The 17,647-nt window shown below is 41.6% G+C and overlaps 1 protein-coding gene across 1 annotated transcript in view; it reads right to left on the bottom strand.

Moving 5' to 3' along the window:
- LRRC49 (leucine rich repeat containing 49) overlaps positions 1-17,647 on the bottom strand; it is a 249,223-nt gene that overhangs the window by 125,013 nt on the left and 106,563 nt on the right. Inside the window, 1 exon segment of the mRNA XM_030188617.1 lies at positions 14,757-14,818. Coding sequence (XP_030044477.1) covers positions 14,757-14,818 — 62 coding nt within the window.

Genomic DNA, 17,647 nt, shown 5'->3' with positions numbered 1-17,647 from the left:
AAATGCAGCTACAGCTACTCACAGATTCCATAGTATATGTGCTTATAGCTACATAAAAAGGGGGTTTCTGGGGGCATGCTTAGGGCAATTCTATAAACATAAGAACACAAGAATAGCCACACTGGGTCAGACCAATGGTCCATCTAGCCCAGCATCCTGTTTCCAACAGTAGCCAATCCAGATCACAAATATTTGGCAGAAACCCAAATGTTACCAACATTCCATACTACCAATCTCAGGGCAAGCAGTGGCTTCCCCATGTCTGTCTCAATAGCAGACTATGGACTTTTACTCCAGGAACTTATCCTAACCTTTTTTAAACCCATATACAACAACCGCTGTTACTACATACTCTGGCAAAGAGTTTCAGAGCTTAAACTATTTGTTTTAAAAGTATTTCCAAGTAATTTCATTGAGTGTCCCCTAGTCTTTGTATTTTTGGAATGAGTAAAAATCTATTCACCTCTACTCATTCTACACCACTCAGGATTTTGTAGACCTTAATAATATCCCCTTCATCCATCTCTTTTCCAAGCTGAAAAGCCCTCACTTCTTTAGCCTTTTCTCATATGTGAGGAGTTCCATCCACTTTATCATTTTGGTGGCTCTTCTTTGAGCCTTTTCTAATTCCGCTATATCTTTTTTGAGATAAGGCAACTTAGAAATGTGCACCACTTGCGGCATCATTGGCACTAACAATGGGCAGGGACACACATATATAAACTAGGTGCTATTCTATAAGCTAGTACCTAAATGCTATAGCATATAATTGCAAGAGGGGCGTATAAGTCGGCAGGTATTTCGGCAGCGATCTGGGGGGGGGGGCCGCAGCCAAGCCCAGTTCAGTCTCTCGGTGGCCCTGATTTAATAGATGCAATGTACATGGACACTATTAATGCACACATTTTGCACTTGCTAATTTTCAAAGACCAGCAACCCCAGTAGTTTTTCTTTGAAAACTTCTGTAATGCCCCAGGTCACAACTGCCCATGTGGTTATACAACTGTGTAGGCTGTTAGAAGTGTATCCCCTAAAGATACAGCCAAAAGTCCCACAGTGTGTTTTATACTTGTTTATTTAATTCTGTTTAATTCTTTCCTGCAGCTGCAAAAATTTAAGACCTTATACAAAAAATGGTATGTCAGTGTCAAGCTGACTTCCTAATATTTTGTACTTTTTGTTTTAATTTAACCCGATCCCATCATTAAATCTGGCTCACAGATTACACAATATATTACAGACAGCAGTGTGTTATGTTTTTTCATAAGCATGGGAAGAAACTTCTTATTATACAATTGTCTTACTATTATGCACATTCCTAATGTCATTACAAGTCTTTATTTGCAGTTGTTGGGAAGGGAAAAGCATAATTTCAGAGTCAATTATATTATTTTGTTTTGGACAGACATAACATGGTTGAGCAATTAAATATCAGAAGATAAGAAGATAAAGTGGCAGTGATGGCAGAACATGGCTCAGTTATAGTGTACATTACCTATGAACATCTGGATTTTTCTCAGGCCAGGAAAACATTTATTTATTTGGATTTTATTACTGCCTTTTTAAAGGAATTCACTCAGGGGTCCTTCTACTAAGGTACGGTAAAAGGGGCACCGCATTAGCATTAGTGTGTGTTTTTGACACGCACTGAGGCCCCCTTTTACCACAGAAGGTAAAAGCTATCTTTTTTTTCCCGAAAAGAAATGGCCATGAAGTGAACCACTTACCGCATGGCCATTTTGGGGAGGCACTTACTGCCACCCACTGAGGTGGCAGTAAGGGTTCCTGCGCTAACCCAGTGGTAACCAGGCAGTGTGTGGCACTGCCCGATTACCACCGGATGAGCACCAGTGCTACAAAGTAGAAAATATTTTTGTAGCGCTGAAAATGGCGCAAGTTGGGGGTGGGAACTACTGCCGGGCTACCGAATGGAGAGCAGTAAACCCACATTGGTCTTATTGCCACTTAGTAAAAAGGCTCCTCAAGGCGGTGAATAGCAACTAAATGCCTCACAACTCATTAAACATTTCTAAGTCAGGGGTTTCTCTGCTATAAAATAAGGATTCAACATAAAAATTGCCATACTGGGTCAGACCACAGCTTTATCAAGTCCCGCATCCTGTTTCCAACAGTGGACATTTCAGACACAACATAGCACTTCTTATATACTGTATCTAATAGCTCAGAGCAGTTTATTCTATAATGGGTGTTCCAGGATCAGTGCCCTTTAAAGAATATGTACAGCCAAGATCTGCACCAGCTTTGGGTGTAAGGATTTATAATAACTGAAACCTGGTGTAAATCCTGGCGCATAAGTTAGGTGATGATCCCCAGTATCCAGTAATACTGCGCATAAGAACATAGGAACATAAGAACCTAAGAGGAGCCATACTGGTCCATCTAGCCCAGTATCCTGTTTTCCAAACAGTGGCCAAGCCAAGTCACAAGTACCTGGCAGAAAACCAAATCGTGCAACACTTCATACTACAAATCCCAGGGTAAGCAGTTGCTTCCCATGTCTGTCTCAATAGCAGACTATGGACTTTTCCTCCAGGAATTTGTCCAAACCTTTTTTAAACCCAGATACGCTAACCTCCATTACTACCTGCTCCAGCAAAATGTTCCAGAGCTTAATTATTCGTTGAGTGAAAAAACATTTCCTCCTATTTGTTTTAAAAGTATTTCCATATAATTTCCTCGAGTGTCCCCTAGTCTTTGTACTTTTGGAACAAGTAAAAAAAATCGATTTACTTCTACTCATTCTACAACACTCAGGATTTTATAGACCTCAATCATGTCTCCCCTCATCCATCTCTTTTCCAAGGTGAAGAGCCCTAACCTCTTTAACCTTTCCTCATACGAGTGGAGTTCCATCCCCTTTATCATTTTAGACGCGCCATGGAGTAATACAAAGGCATTATAGAATTTTTGGTCTTATTTTCCATCCCTTTCCTAATAATTCCTTGCATCCTGTTTGCTTTTTTGGTCGCTGCCGCACACTGAGCAGAAGATTTCAGCATATTATCTACAACCACACCCAGATCTTTTTCTTGAGCGCTGACCTCCAAGGTGGACCCTAGCATCAAGTCTATTAGATTGTAAGCTCTTTGAGCAGGGACTGTCTTTCTTCTATGTTTGTGCAGCGCTGCGTACGCCTTGTAGCGCTATAGAAATGCTAAATAGTAATAGTAGTAACTGTGATTTGGATTGCGCACATCTTTAGTGAACAATCTTGACCCGCCCATGCCTTCCCATGGCCACACCCCCTTTTGAGTTGCACACTAGAAGATTTGCGCATGGATCATTATAGAAAGCTCACATTCATATTGTATTTTAGACAGTTAACTTCTTTGTTTTCATCAATGCCATACTCAATTTTGAAATGGTTAACAGAAGAACTAAATGTAATGTTAGCTAATGGTTCCTTACCATTTGACATGGGGAAGATCTTATTAGCACCAATACCCAAGGGCATTGATTTGTCTTTACCTTCTAATTATCGACCTATAGCTAGTATACCCATTTTTACTAAGCTACTGGAATCATATGTTGGTCAGTTGTTTACAGAATACATTGATACGTTCTCTTCTCTACGTTCTTCTTAATCTGGTTTTAGATCTGCTCATAATAACAAAACTCTTCTTTTCATACTAACTTCTTAGGTGAAAGAGATGTTAAGTGTAGGAAGGCAGATTGTGTTGCAGCGTTTGATGCCTTAGATCATACACTATTATTTGAGAGGTTAACTAACATAGGTATTACGGCCCTGTATATAACTGGTTTAGTGATTTTTTTTTTTTTTGAAGAATCGTACGTATAGTGTGAGTTTCAATAAAGAGCTCTTGAGGTTTTGGTCACCCTGATGTGGGGTCCCTCAGGGTTCACCTCTGTCTCCAGTTTTATTCAATTTCTTCATGTCATCTTTGGGTCAACTTAGGTTATATATGGGGGAAAAGCTACTTTCTTATGCAGATGATATCTTACTGCTTTTGCCAGACCCCAGCATCTATAAACCCCCCACCCTGCCCAATTGGTCTCCATACCCCAAACCCCCTAGTAAGTATTCTCATTCACATCTGACCAACCCTTACCCCCCATTTACCAAGGGTGTCTCTAGTGGATTATTTGAGAGGGAAGTCAGGATTGATTCCTGGACACTCCTGCTCCTTTGCCAACGCAGATTCAAAATGATAGTTCTGACCACTAGTGAGAGTCTCACAGTACTACCACTAGTGGTTCACCAATGCTATTTTGAACTTGGAAGCCGACAGGGAAGGAGCTGCTGGGGATCACTCTTGCCCACCCATTAGCCATCAAGAAAACTCACGGTAGGTGCCAGAGGGGGTGGGAGAATTGAAGGAATATTTGTTCCTGCAACTAGCCTCTTTAAGAAGCTCCCTAGGACCATTAGGCCATGTGAAATCCAATGCTCCTAGGGAGGAAAGAATACCAGTTCAAAGCAGGCATTATCTTTCCTTAAATAAAGCAGCTTCTGAGGTTAAACACAAGCTGATTAATTCATTTTACATAATAATGAAGTGCTCTACTCCACTTTCATCTCATTTTTATTTGCTATGTGTTGCGCTAACAAACGTGCATCGAGGGCAAATAACACATGATTTGCCATTTACTGTATTATTTGGCCAAAAACATAAATTATTCCCATAGAAGTATAGAAACATGACAGCAGATAAAGGCCATATGACCCATCCAGTCTGCCCATCCTCTGTAACCCCCAATTCTACCTGTTCCTAAGCGATCCCACATGCTTATCCCATGCCTTTTTAAATTCTGAAACAGTCCACGACTCCAACACCTCCACCGGGAGGCCATTCCACGCCTCCACCACCCTTTCTGTGAAATAATACTTCCTTAGGTTATTCCTAAGCATATTCCCTCTTAACTTTGTCATATGCCCCCTCATTCCAGAGCTCTCCTTCATTTGGAAAAGGCTCTCTTCCTGTACATAAATGCCCTTGAGATATTTAAACGTTTCTATCATGTCTCCTCTCTCCCTCCTCTCTTCCAAATCACATGTTGAGGTTTATAAGCCTGTCCCTACAATTTTTGCATTCAAGACCGCTTACTAATTTCGTAGCCGTCCTCTGGACCGACTCCATCCTGTTTATATCTTTCCGTAGGTGTGGTCTCCAGAACTGCACGCAGTACTCCAAATGGGGCCTCACCAGAGACTTATACAACGGCACTATCACCTCCTTTTTCCTGCTGGTCATTCCTCTCTATGCACCCAAGCATCCTTCTGGCTTTGGCCATCGCTTTTTCTACCTGTTTGAATGCTTTAAGGTCATCAAACACAATCACCCCCAAGTCCCGCTCTTCCTTCGCACACTGAAGCACTTCACCCCCTATACTGTACCGTTCCCTCGGATTTTTGCGACCCAAGTGCATGACCCTGCATTTCTTAGGATTAAACCTTAGTTGCCAAATATCGGTCCATTCCTCCAGCTTCGCTAGGTTATTCCTCAAGTCATTCACACCCTCCAGGCTGTCCCCCTGTTGCAGAGTTTAGTATCATCCGCAAAGAGGCAAACCTTACCAGACAGCCCTTCCGCAATATCGCTCACAAAGACGTTAAAAAGAGCCGGCCCTAGAACCGATCCCTGCGGTACTCCACTGACGACACACATCCTTTTCTTCAGAGCAAGCTCCATTTACCACTACCCTCTGTCTCCTACCATTCAACCAATTTTTAACCCAATCCATTACTCTAGGTCCCATACTGAGGAAACTCAATTTATTTATCAGTCGCCTGTGCGGAACTGTGTCAAAGACTTTGCTGAAATCCAAGTAAACCACATCAAGTGCCCCTCCCACATCCAACTGTTTGGTCACCCAGTCGAAGAAGACAGTCAGATTCGTCTGACACGACCTGCCACTAGTGAAGCCATGCTGCCTCGGGTCTCGCATTCCATGTAGTTCAAAAAATCTCACAATCCTCCTCTTTAGAAGCGTTTCCATGAGCTTACTCATCACCGAGGTCAGACTGACAGGTCTGTAATTCCCAACCTCCTCCTTACTTCCACTCTTGTGCAAAGGAACCAAAACCGCACTTCTCCAGTCCACCGGGACCACTCCAGTTTCTAAGGAAGCATTAAAGAGGTCCGTCAGCGGAGCCGACAGAACTTCTCCGAGTTCCTTAAGCACCCTCGGGTGTATCCCATCAGGCCCCATCACTCTGTCTACTTTTAGTTTGGCAAGCTCCTCACGAACACAGTCCTCTGTAAACGGGAGGAGTGGCCTAGTGGTTAGAGCACTGGTCTTGCAATCCAGAGGTGGCCGGTTCAAATCCCACTGCTGCTCCTTGTGATCTTGGGCAAGTCACTTAACCCTCCATTGCCTCAGGTACAAACTTATTTATTTGTTACATTTGTATCCCACATTTTCCCACCTATTTGTAGGCTCAATGTGGCTTACATAGTACCGGAGAGGCCTTTGCAGACTCCGGTGTGAACAAATACAGGGTGATGTTGTGGTAAGATCAAGTTCATGTGGCACAGCCACACTAAGGAATCGGAGAACGTAAGAGTTGTGTTATGTCCATACCGTGCTTTAGTTTGGTTGTGTTGCTGAGATTAGGCATTTAAGTTGGATTGGTAGGGTATGTCTTTTTAAACAGGTTGGTTTTTAGTGATTTCCGAAAGTTTATGTGGTCGTACGTCGTTTTCAAGGCTTTTGGTAATGCGTTCCACAGTTGTGTGCTTATGTAGGAAAAACTAGATGCGTAAGTTGTTTTGTATTTAAGTCCTTTGCAGCTTGGGTAGTGCAGATTTAGATAAGATCGTGTTGATTCGGATGTATTTCTAATTGGTAAGTAGATCAAATCTGTCATTTAACTCGGGGCTTCTCCGTAGATGATTTTGTGAACCAGGGTGCAGATTTTGAAGGCGATGCATTCTTTGATTGGCAGCCAGTGTAGTTTTTTGCAGAGGGGTTTTGCGCTTTCAAATCGCGTTTTATCAAATATAAGCCTAGCTGCCATGTTTTGAGCAGTCTGAAGTTTCTTTAAGGTTTGTTCTTTGCATCCCGCATAAATTCCATTGCAGTAATCAAAGTGGCTTAGTACCACTGATTGTATCAGGTTGCGAAATGTTTCCCTCGGGAAGAATTGCTTCACTCGTTTGAGTTTCCACATTGAGTGGAACATGTTCTTTGTTGTGGATGCCACTTGGCTCTCTAGTGTTTAGTTACGGTCCATCGTAACACCGAGAATTTTCAAGCTGCCTGAGATAGGAAGGGTGTGATCTGGGGTGTTGATACTTGTGGGAATGTCCGCGCTGTGTTGGGATGAGAGGATGAGACAATGAGTTTTTTCTTTATTGAGTTTTAGTTGAAATGCATTTGCCCATGAATCCATGATGTTCAGGCCGAGCTTGATTTCGTTGGTGATTTCTGTCAGTTTGTGAGCCCTCCTGGGACAGAGAAATATCCAGTATACCTGAATGTAACTCACCTTGAGCTACTACTGAAAAAGGTGTGAGCAAAATCTAAATAAATAAATATATACATACATCCCCTTTAGCCTTTGTTTTCTGCAGCCCTTGTAGCGCTAGAGAAATGCTAAATAGTAGTAGTAGACCCCCGGTCTTTCATTCGTGGACACAGATCTAAAATAATTGTTAAGCAGTCCAGCTTTATCCTTATCTTCCACATCTTTCTCTCCCTCAGCTTTGAGCCTCACAATGCTATTATGGCACTTCCTCTTGTCACTTACATATCTGAAAAAGGTCTTGTCCCCCAATTTTACCGTATTAGCTATCTTTTCCTCCATTTGCCGCTTCTCTTTCCTGATAGCTTTTCCAGCTTCTCTTCGCTTATTTAGGTATTCTCTCCTGTCTTCATCTTTCTGAGTCGTCTTATAATGTGCAAAGGCTAGACTCCTTTCCCTTATCTTTTCAGCTATTTATTTATTGCATTTGTATCCCACATTTTCCCACCTCTTTGCAGGCTCAATGTGGCTTACAATACATCATGAATGGTAGAAATATAATTAGAAAATATACATTTAGTAGTGTTACAGAAGGATCTTAGGTAACATGATAGTGAAAAAAACATCATAGTAATATAACACGCAGATATTGTAAGACAGTTTTGAATATATATGGTACTACATTCGAGTACCAGAGAGGCCTTCTTTTCCTCTTACTTTTATGTAAGTTTCTAACATAAAGGTTAGTTGCCTTTAATATAGCTCCTTTCAGTCTTGTCCATTGCTGTTCTACATCCTTCAGCTGTTCCCATCCCGCTAACTGTTCCTTGAGAAATTCCCCCATCTCGGCAAAGTTAGTTCCTTTGAAATCCAGGACCTTCAATCTCGAATGAGCCCTCTCTTCTGTTTTAATATTGAACCATACCATACGATGATCACTAGATGCCAAATGGTCTGCCACCTTGACGTCAGAAACGTAATCTCCATTCGTAAGCACCTGGTCTAGAACAGCTCCATCCCGCATCGGTTCCGTCACCCACTGCTGGAACAATTCTTCCTGTAAGGAATCTAAGATCTCTTTGCTTCTAGACGACCCCGCAGCCGGGACACCCCAATCAACATCCGGCATATTGAAGTCACCTATCAGTAGTACTTCCCCTTTCCTAGCTATCTTGCGGATGTCTTCAATTAAGTCCCTGTCCATTTCCTCCGACTGTGAGGGTGATCTGTATATCACTCCAATATAGATACATTTTCCTTTCCCTCTTTCCAGTTTAACCTACAACGCTTCTTCCCTACCCCACATGTCCTGTAGTTCAGTCACTTGGATATCATTCTTAGCATATAATGTCACACCTCCACCCTTTTTTCCTACTCTGTCCTTCCTAAATAGATTATAGCCAGGTATAGCAACATCCTAGTCATGGTTCTCCGTGAACCACGTCTCCATGACTGCCACTAAATCCAAGTCCACTTTCATCATTGTAGCCTTGAGATCTAGAAGTTTGTTTCCCATACTACGGGCATTGGTATACAAGGCTCTGCAGATTTTCCTCTTTTTATTCATTTCTATAGAGGCATTAGATGTCCTACCTTCCTTGGGGTTAATTATGGCTTCATGGCCTTTTATATCCAGCCAAAAAGACAAATGGGGTTCACACTCTCCACAAGGACAAAACACAGCAGTAACAGGGTGGAAAGGAACCAATTCCAAGTGATCAGTCACCACACTAGGATAAGATGCTCCAATGAAATTTTATTTGAGCATCTTATCCTAGTGTGGTGACTGATCACTTGGAATTGGTTCCGTTCCACCCTGTTACTGCTGTCTTTTATATCCAGCCCTATCAATTTTAGTTTAAAACTGTCTTCAGTACTTTAGCCAGCCTGTTGCTGAAGACACTCCTTCCCTTCCTTGACATATGGACACCATCACCGCTCAGTACTTCTTGGAAAATCATCCCATGGTCTACGAAACCAAAGCATTCTCGTCGGCACCAACCATGCAGCCACGCATTTATTTATTTATTTGTTGCATTTGTATCCCACTTTTTCCCACCTATTTGCAGGCTCTATGTGACTTACATTATGCCGTAATGGCGATCGCCATTTCTGGGACAAGAAATACAAAGTGGTATTGCATTAGGGTTCATAGTTAATAGAGTATGGAGTAAGTCAGACAGTCAAATATCAGGAGTGCATTTCGGCATGAGGAATAAAGTGGTAGTGCGTTAACATTCATTAGTAACAGAGTCAATGAAACAGTCAAGTGTAGAGAGTTTGGTTTTATCTGGTTTTGGTAGAGTTTCGTTGTCTAGTATTTAGGATGGATCATTGTGCTATGCCTTTTTGAACAGGTTGGTTTTATCTCCAAGATATGAGCTTCTCTCATTTGACCTTTACCTTCGACAGGGAGGATCGATGAGAACACCGCCTGCGCACCTAGATGCTTCACCCTCTGACCCAAAGCCATGAAGTCTCGTATGATATGTTCAGTAGGATACTTAGCTGTATCATTTGTGCCAACATGGATGAGTAGCATAGGAGCGTGGTCCGTAGGCTTAATGAGTCTAGGCAACCTTTCCACAATATCGCGAATCTTGGCACAAGTCAGACAGCACACCTCTCTGGACAACATATCTGGCCGGCAGACGGGCGCTTCGGTACCCCTGAGAAGTGAATCTCCAACCATCACTACCTTTCGCTTTCTTTGGGCCAATTGTCTGGCTGTGATGACATTTTTGGTCATTGTTTCCTCCTGTTTTTTAGATGTTTCTAGCTCTTCTACCTCCAGGATTGTGAACTGATTCTTTTGCTGAATAGAAGGTGGAGTTGGAGGATTGATCTTGTGGGACTTGGTGACCTGCTTCCAGCTGTGCTCTGTCTGCCCAAGATCTTCTCTCCCTTTGCTGGAAGTCCTTAATGTTTTGACTTGCGTCTCTGGGTCAAATTTCTGGTTGTCCCAGATGTTTCTTAGTCTTGCCACTTCTTCTCTTTGTTCTTCCACTTCTTTCACAAGGGACTCAATGTATGTACATTTATCACATGAAACCAGAATCTTGTCTTGGTCCAAGGGTTTGGTCTTGACAGTGGTAAAAGCTGTACTGAAAGCAGTAGCTTTAGGGGTTCTTTGTTTCTATACCATAGTTCCAAATGTAGGGGCTGTTATACTTGTGACAATAAAATATGTAGCCTGTCACACAACTTCCTGTTATTTCTCCTACTCCTGTTCTATGGGATATAGGGGGTATGCAGTTAATGTGTAGTTTTAGGGTAAGAACTGAGAATCTGTTAAGATTTACTATGTGGGTGGAATTCAATGTATGTATCTGACTATTTGAAATTCACTGATTGAGCTTTTTCCTTCAGGGTATTTTTTTTTCCTTTCCCTGATGTACCAGTTGGTTGTATACCTAATTTAATAGATTAATCTTGCAAAGTAAAGACCTAGAATCAATCTGATCCTGATCTATGGGTATAGCTGATTAACAATGTTTTTTTGATTATACTGCCAATGTGGTACTGCCAACAGTGAGAGAAGCTTGATGAACAAGTTTAAGGAAGAGAAGGTAAATTGGTATCCTATGTGATATGTAATGAGAATAGCAATCAATGGGTATGTTAACAGAGGTCCTTTTTATTTAGATCAGGAAGCCCCTGATGCTGAGTAGAAGGCTGGGGATATACTGTGATAATGAATGGTTTACTTTTCAGAACAGTTGTAATAGGAAGTGTCAATCTTGGGGTGGGTGGGCTTAAACTTAAAACCTGTGGAATGTGTTTGCTGTAAAACCTATCTCTAGAGCTGTATTAAGCTACTAATCTACACAGCTGGTTGGGATTAGGGGAAGACAAGGTTAAGAAATGCACCAGAAATGCCCAAAACCACAGCTCTAAGGTAAGGATAACCAGAAATAATGCCAGAACAAGTTTTATCTGTGAGCTTCCAGCACTTCAGGCAGGAGTCAAGAAAGAGACCTCGTGGAAGCGTTCCGCTTTCTCAAAGCAGAAGCTTTAGCCACACCTAAGCTATACAAATTATCTACAAAAAACCAGGTGGGCGAGGGGGAGGGGAAGGGCGCAACACACTTTAAGGAAAAGAAAAAGATCTAATATAGAGTTATAGCAGTTTTTAAATCTAGTTCTCAGATTAACAGGTTTCAACTAGATGTACTGTGCTGCATATGTATAGCGCTATAGAAATGATAAGTAGTAGTAGTAATAAATAGGCAATAACAAGTTAGAAACACAACAAGCAGATCACAAGATTAGCAGAGCACTTAACGCACTTTATTAAACTACTCCTCTCAGTCTGCATAAATATTTTTAGGACAATTTTTAGGACCACACCTCTCTACTTAGGACAATTTTGAAATCCTGTAAAACTGCAAGCCAATATTCAAAGTGCAATACCTAATCTCTGTAGGTATCTAGTGTCAAAGGGATTCTCTAAGCAGACCCATCACAAGTCTGCCTACAGTGCAATCCCTTTTCCCCCACATACAGAGGGGCTGGGCAATATTCAAAGGAGATCTTCCTCCCCACAGAAATCTATTTGAAAACTGTTCCTAAAGGTAATGATACATGCACAACAAATGTTGACTATCACCAGAAGTCTGTTCCAGCAAGAGCCAAACCACAACTTCACAAGATGAGTATGATCCCTTCTTAGTCTTAACATTCAGTTTGGGGTTACTGCCCTGCCCACTGAATATCTCTAGTGACATAAAACTATTTGTACCCTGGACCACCTGGAAGGATTAAACCTTTTGTTAAAAATATATCAATCATTATAAAGATAAATTTTGAAACTGATCAGAGGAATAGAAAAATGAGAAGTCAGTTGAAAACAAGAGGCAAGGGGAGGAACAAGTTTTCAGAAAGCTCACATAGCTACAGAATCTATAGGTACAAACTTTGTAGCTAATCCTCAAAGGGAAAATGATTCACATAGTTTCCCTTTGAAAACTGCCCATGGAAACAGTGTACCTCTGAACTTTGTACCTGCCTGTTCTTAGGGCAAATATTTGCTGGTAAACAATATGCCTAGATATGAAAATCCTCTCTAGGTTTGTTGTTTCCTTACCTTGCTCTCTGCCCATCCCAGAAAATGTCTATAGAAGCTCACATATATTTCTAACCAGATTAAGAGGCCCTTTTATAAAGTGTGTTAAGCACTTAGGCGTAAATTCTATATATGGTGCCTAAAAAATATCAGTGCTGAAAAAAAACACAGTTCTATAAAATGTGCTTAAAATTAGGCGCAGTTTGTAGAATACAGCTCACTTTAGGTATGGCCATTTGCACTAACTAAAACGTGGTGTAAATACCCGCGTGTAAATTTAGGCATAGATGTCCTTATTCTCTAGCTATACACATTTGGAATGCCCGATTCGCCCATGACCCACCCATTTCCATACCTCCGACTCGTGCCTAAATTTACAAATGTACATTGCAATTACATGTAATTAGTGCCAATAATTGCTTGTTTAAAAGCCAATTATTGGCACTAATTAGCTTGTTATTCAATTAAATTGCATGTGCAATTTGGGTGCAAGCCCAAATTTACGCGTGCAGCTTTTGGTGACCTTTATAGAATTGAGGGTTAATGCGCAGTTAACATCCAGAAATAGGCTATCATGCAAACATGTTAATGGGTTTTGCACTAGTTTGCTCGTTGGTACACTTTAAACGTGGGAACTCTTAGTATGGCATGGCTAACGCAGACTTAACATAGGAACACTTACCATGATATGGCTAACGCAGAGTTAATGTGGGAACACTTAGCATGATATGGCTAATGCAGAGTTAACATGGGAACACATAGAATGATATGGCTAATGCAGAGTTAACATGGGAACACTTAGTATGGCATGGCTAACGCAGACTTAACATAGGAACACTTACCATGATATGGCTAACGCAGAGTTAATGTGGGAACTCTTAGCATGATATGGCTAATGCAGAGTTAACATGGGAACACTTAGAATGGTATGGCTAATGCAGAGTTAGCATGGGTACTCTTAGCATGGTATAGCTAATGCAGAGTTAACGTGGGAACATTTAGCATGATATGGCTAATGCAGAGTTAACATGGAAACACTTAGCATGATATGGCTAATGCAGAGTTAACGTGGGAACACTTAGCACGATATGGCTAACGCAGAGTTAATGTGGGAACACTTAAAATCTCCTAAATAGGAGGCAGTAAGTGCTCCTGCGTTAACTCTCAGCAGGTACTACTCCCTAAAGGTAACAGTACTGCAGAACCTGCAATGAAAACACTGGGAACGCAGCGTTAGTTTTGGGCTTACCGCACATTAAAACTGTATTAAAATACATTAAGCCCAACTTAATGCACTTTAGTAAAAGAGCTCCTAAATGAAGACTATGCCAAGCAGGCCAAATTATTCAAGCAAATTCCTTATTACGTACCTGGAGGAGTGGCTCTGAAACCTGCACTCTAAATTTGTAAATTTATGAATGTTTTTCATGTATTTCATATGCAAAATAATAATGAATTTGAATAAAGCCTGAGAAGTGGCCTACTATTACTACTACTAGTATTTATTTCTAAAACACTACTAGATTTCTGCAGCAAAGTAAAGACACACAAAAAAGACAGTCCCTGCTCCATGGAGTCATTCAAGCAATGGGATGAGAACCAGGGAAAGCAGAGTTCAATCCCACTTCCCCCACTGACACACTTTATGACCTTGGGTAAGTCATTTTATCTCCCCTCTTATAGTCTAAGTTATTTTTGGCATGGGCTTATACTGTACCTGAATTCTAATACTGAAAGCTGCTGTAATCATAACTTAGAAAGGTAGGGTAACATTTTTTTAGAACTACTAGTACAAGATATCATATATTCACAGCCTAGTCAAAATGAACAAAAAAGGGACCATAGGGTACTGCCCTAGATCACCAAATGATAGCATACATTTAAAACGTGTATTTATTTGGATGCTAACAGATTTGATAGTCTGTTTCTTTAATTGCTCAGGGTAATAAAACAACACCTCACTTCATGTTCTGTACACCAGAATCCGAGATTAGATAGCACAGATTTTTGTTTTTAGCATCTCACAACTGAAAACAGTAAACTAGGAACATTCACAAGATAACAGTAGGAAAGATTCTATAATGTGAAGGGATTTTAACTGGATAAACAACTTTATAGAGCTGGTGCATCCCAATATAAATATATATAATTTTTAGGTAGGCATTTTGGAAAATTAGCACATTGACAGCACTGCATTTAAGTTATGAGCAAGTAAAAACTCCAAGAAATTCATATCTTGCTTACCAGGATATACTGTTAAAGCTGAGATACAGACGTTGAAGGTTTGGCAAAGTATCCACATCTCTCTAGAAGAAAGCACAGATGCATAAATTCAGCAGCTGCAAGGAAAGAATCTTTTCGATCATCACCAGATTGTGTCTGGCTGGTGAAATGTACCCATTTCTGGTTATCATAACCTTGCTGCAACATTGATTTGCTGTTGTACAGGCAGCTCCATTTCTCTCTGGTGCAGACTACAAGGGAGTGTTTCAGCACACTGATCGACTCTGCAGAACAAGCTGCACCACTTGCAAGGTGAATAGCGTTAACAGAGGAGGAGGGGTAGGGAAGGAGAGAGAGAGAGAGAGGAGGAGAGAATGCAGCCAGCCGCCTGAGCAAGCATTTGGGAAAAGAGCCAAGATGCTTCCTCAGCATTTCATCTGAAGGGCCCTATACTGTAATCAGATTGCATAGACATTAATTGGGTTTTATGACCACTCTGCATTTGAGTGGGTATATGCAACTAAGTCAGATCAGCAGTGATTGTGTTTAAGGTAAAAGCTTTAACACTGGTTTCAACCATCTCTGCATTTTTTCATGAATATCTTTAACCCACTTACGTATACAGTAATAAAAAGGCCTGCAAAAAGTACTGGTAAAGCCCACACAAAAGGCAAGTGGTTGAGAAGTGGTTGATAATTACTTATCTTACATTACACGACATTATAAAGATTTTGCTGAAGAGCAGATAAGTTTGCCTATGTGAAAAGTCCAAAAAGGCACCTATTTTATAAAGGCAACAGAATTTCCTATCTCCCTTTATAAATTAGGCTTCCATATCCAGCCTCAACAGCATGCAGATAATGACACACACATTTATCATAATTGTTATCATTTATTTGTATTTATTTATTGATTGGGATTTATTAACCATCTTTATACAATAATTTACACACATACTTTACAACCAAGCATTTAAACACGCCCAAAAGCAGGTGTAAATGTCCAAAAGGCACAATTTCTGCTACTTACACTAGTGTCTTAGGAAGACACTCCATCTATTCACTCCTCTACCTCTCCGAGTAGCAGTCATTTATCAACCCACTGATAAGTCCCATTCTTCCTTTCTCACTGACTTTCAGGCTTATTTTCGAAAGAGAAGGGCGCCCATCTTTCGACACAAATCGCAAGATGGGCGTCCTTCTCCCAGGGTCGCCCAAATTGGCATAATCAAAAGCCGATTTTGGGCGTCCTCAACTGCTTTCTGTCGCGGGGACGACCAAAGTTCACAGGGGCGTGTCGGAAGCATAGCGAAGGCGGGACTGCGGCGTGCTTAACATATGGGCATCCTCGGCCGATAATGGAAAAAAGGGCATCCCTGACTAGCACTTGAACGACTTTACTTGGTCCATTTTTTCTTGCGACCAAGCCGTGAACAGGTGCCCAAACTGACCAAATGACCACCAGAGGGAATAGGGGATGACCTCCCCTTACTCCCCCAGTGGTCACTATCCCCCTCCCACCCTCAAAAGAAAAATTTAAAAATATTTTTTGCCAGCCTCAAATGTCATACCCAGCTCCCTGACAGCAGTATGTAGGTCCCTGGAACAGTTTTAGTGGGTTGTTTTGGGGGTGGCAGCGCTTAGGGCTAGCCACCATAGGAGCCAACTTTTCAAAATTATTGGGGGTGCTAAGCCCAATGGAAATAACCCCTCCTTGGACACATACAAGGAATTTTCTCAATATTGGGGTGCTCAAGCACCCACAGAGTCAGCTCCTAAGCTAGCCACAGTGTACTATTTTTCTCCTGTGGTAGCTGTGGGTGGGCAGTGTCCATGGAACATTAAAAGAGAGGTGGCTACCCCAGCTCTGGTGGCAGAGATAGAAAAGCCTCAGAGCTGGATATTTTTCTGTTGCTAATTTTTGTTTGCAAAGAGTGGAAAGATAGTGTGGGGACTTTAATAGTGCTAAGACATGTTTGTGCTAGATGCTGTTGGATTGTATAAACACTTAAGAAGTCGTGTGGGATACCTTTTAAGACCCGAGTACTGCCGGGTGAATCTGCTCCAGAAACCTGTGCCTGTGTTTTTTTGCAACATTAATGCACTGCCAGGGCATTGAGAAGCTACATGACTGTGTTGGTGGAAGGTAGAGTTGGGAATGTTGCCCACATGGGCAAATGGTTGGCAGCCTCGGGTAAGATACTGCAGAGCTAATTTACCAGTTCATGAGAAAAATGTGTTCTATTATGGGACAGTGCAATAAAATTTATGTTGAGCACTGAGAAAAGTGACTTCTTCATACTTGTGCCGGGGGAGATTAGGTGGAGTAGGCCGTTGGCCCAAGGGGCCCATCACACTCTATTCTTTCCTCATCCTTCTCAATCTTATCTGCTGCTTTTGACACTGTTAATCACCACCTACTCCTTGATACACTGTCCTCACTTGGATTTCAGGGCACTGTTCTTTCCTGGTTTTCTTCTTATCTTTTCCATCACATTTTTAGTGTATACTCTGGTGGATCCTCCTCCACTTCTATCCCACTACCAGTTGGTGTACCCTCAGGGCTCTGTCTTGGGACCTCTTCTTTCCTCCATCTATACTTCTTCACTTGGTGCTCTGATCTCATCCCATGGTTTTCAGTATTATCTTTATGCCGATGACTCCCAGATCTACCTCTCCACATCAGAAATTTCAGCAGGAATCCAGGCCCATCAGCCTGCCTGTCTGACATTGCTGCCTAGATGTCTCACTGCCATCTAAAACTAAACATGACCAAGACTGAACTTCTTATCTTTCCCCCTAAACCCACCTCTCCCCTTCCCCCATTCTCTATCGCTGTAGATAACACTTTCATCCTCTCAGACTTATCAGCTCATAACCTTGAGGTTATCTTTGACTCCTCTCTTTCTCTGC

The sequence above is a fragment of the Microcaecilia unicolor genome, chromosome 1 (genome assembly GCF_901765095.1).
Source record: "Microcaecilia unicolor chromosome 1, aMicUni1.1, whole genome shotgun sequence".
In the NCBI taxonomy this organism is placed as follows: domain Eukaryota; kingdom Metazoa; phylum Chordata; class Amphibia; order Gymnophiona; family Siphonopidae; genus Microcaecilia; species Microcaecilia unicolor.
This window is presented reverse-complemented; position numbering and strand designations above follow the sequence as displayed.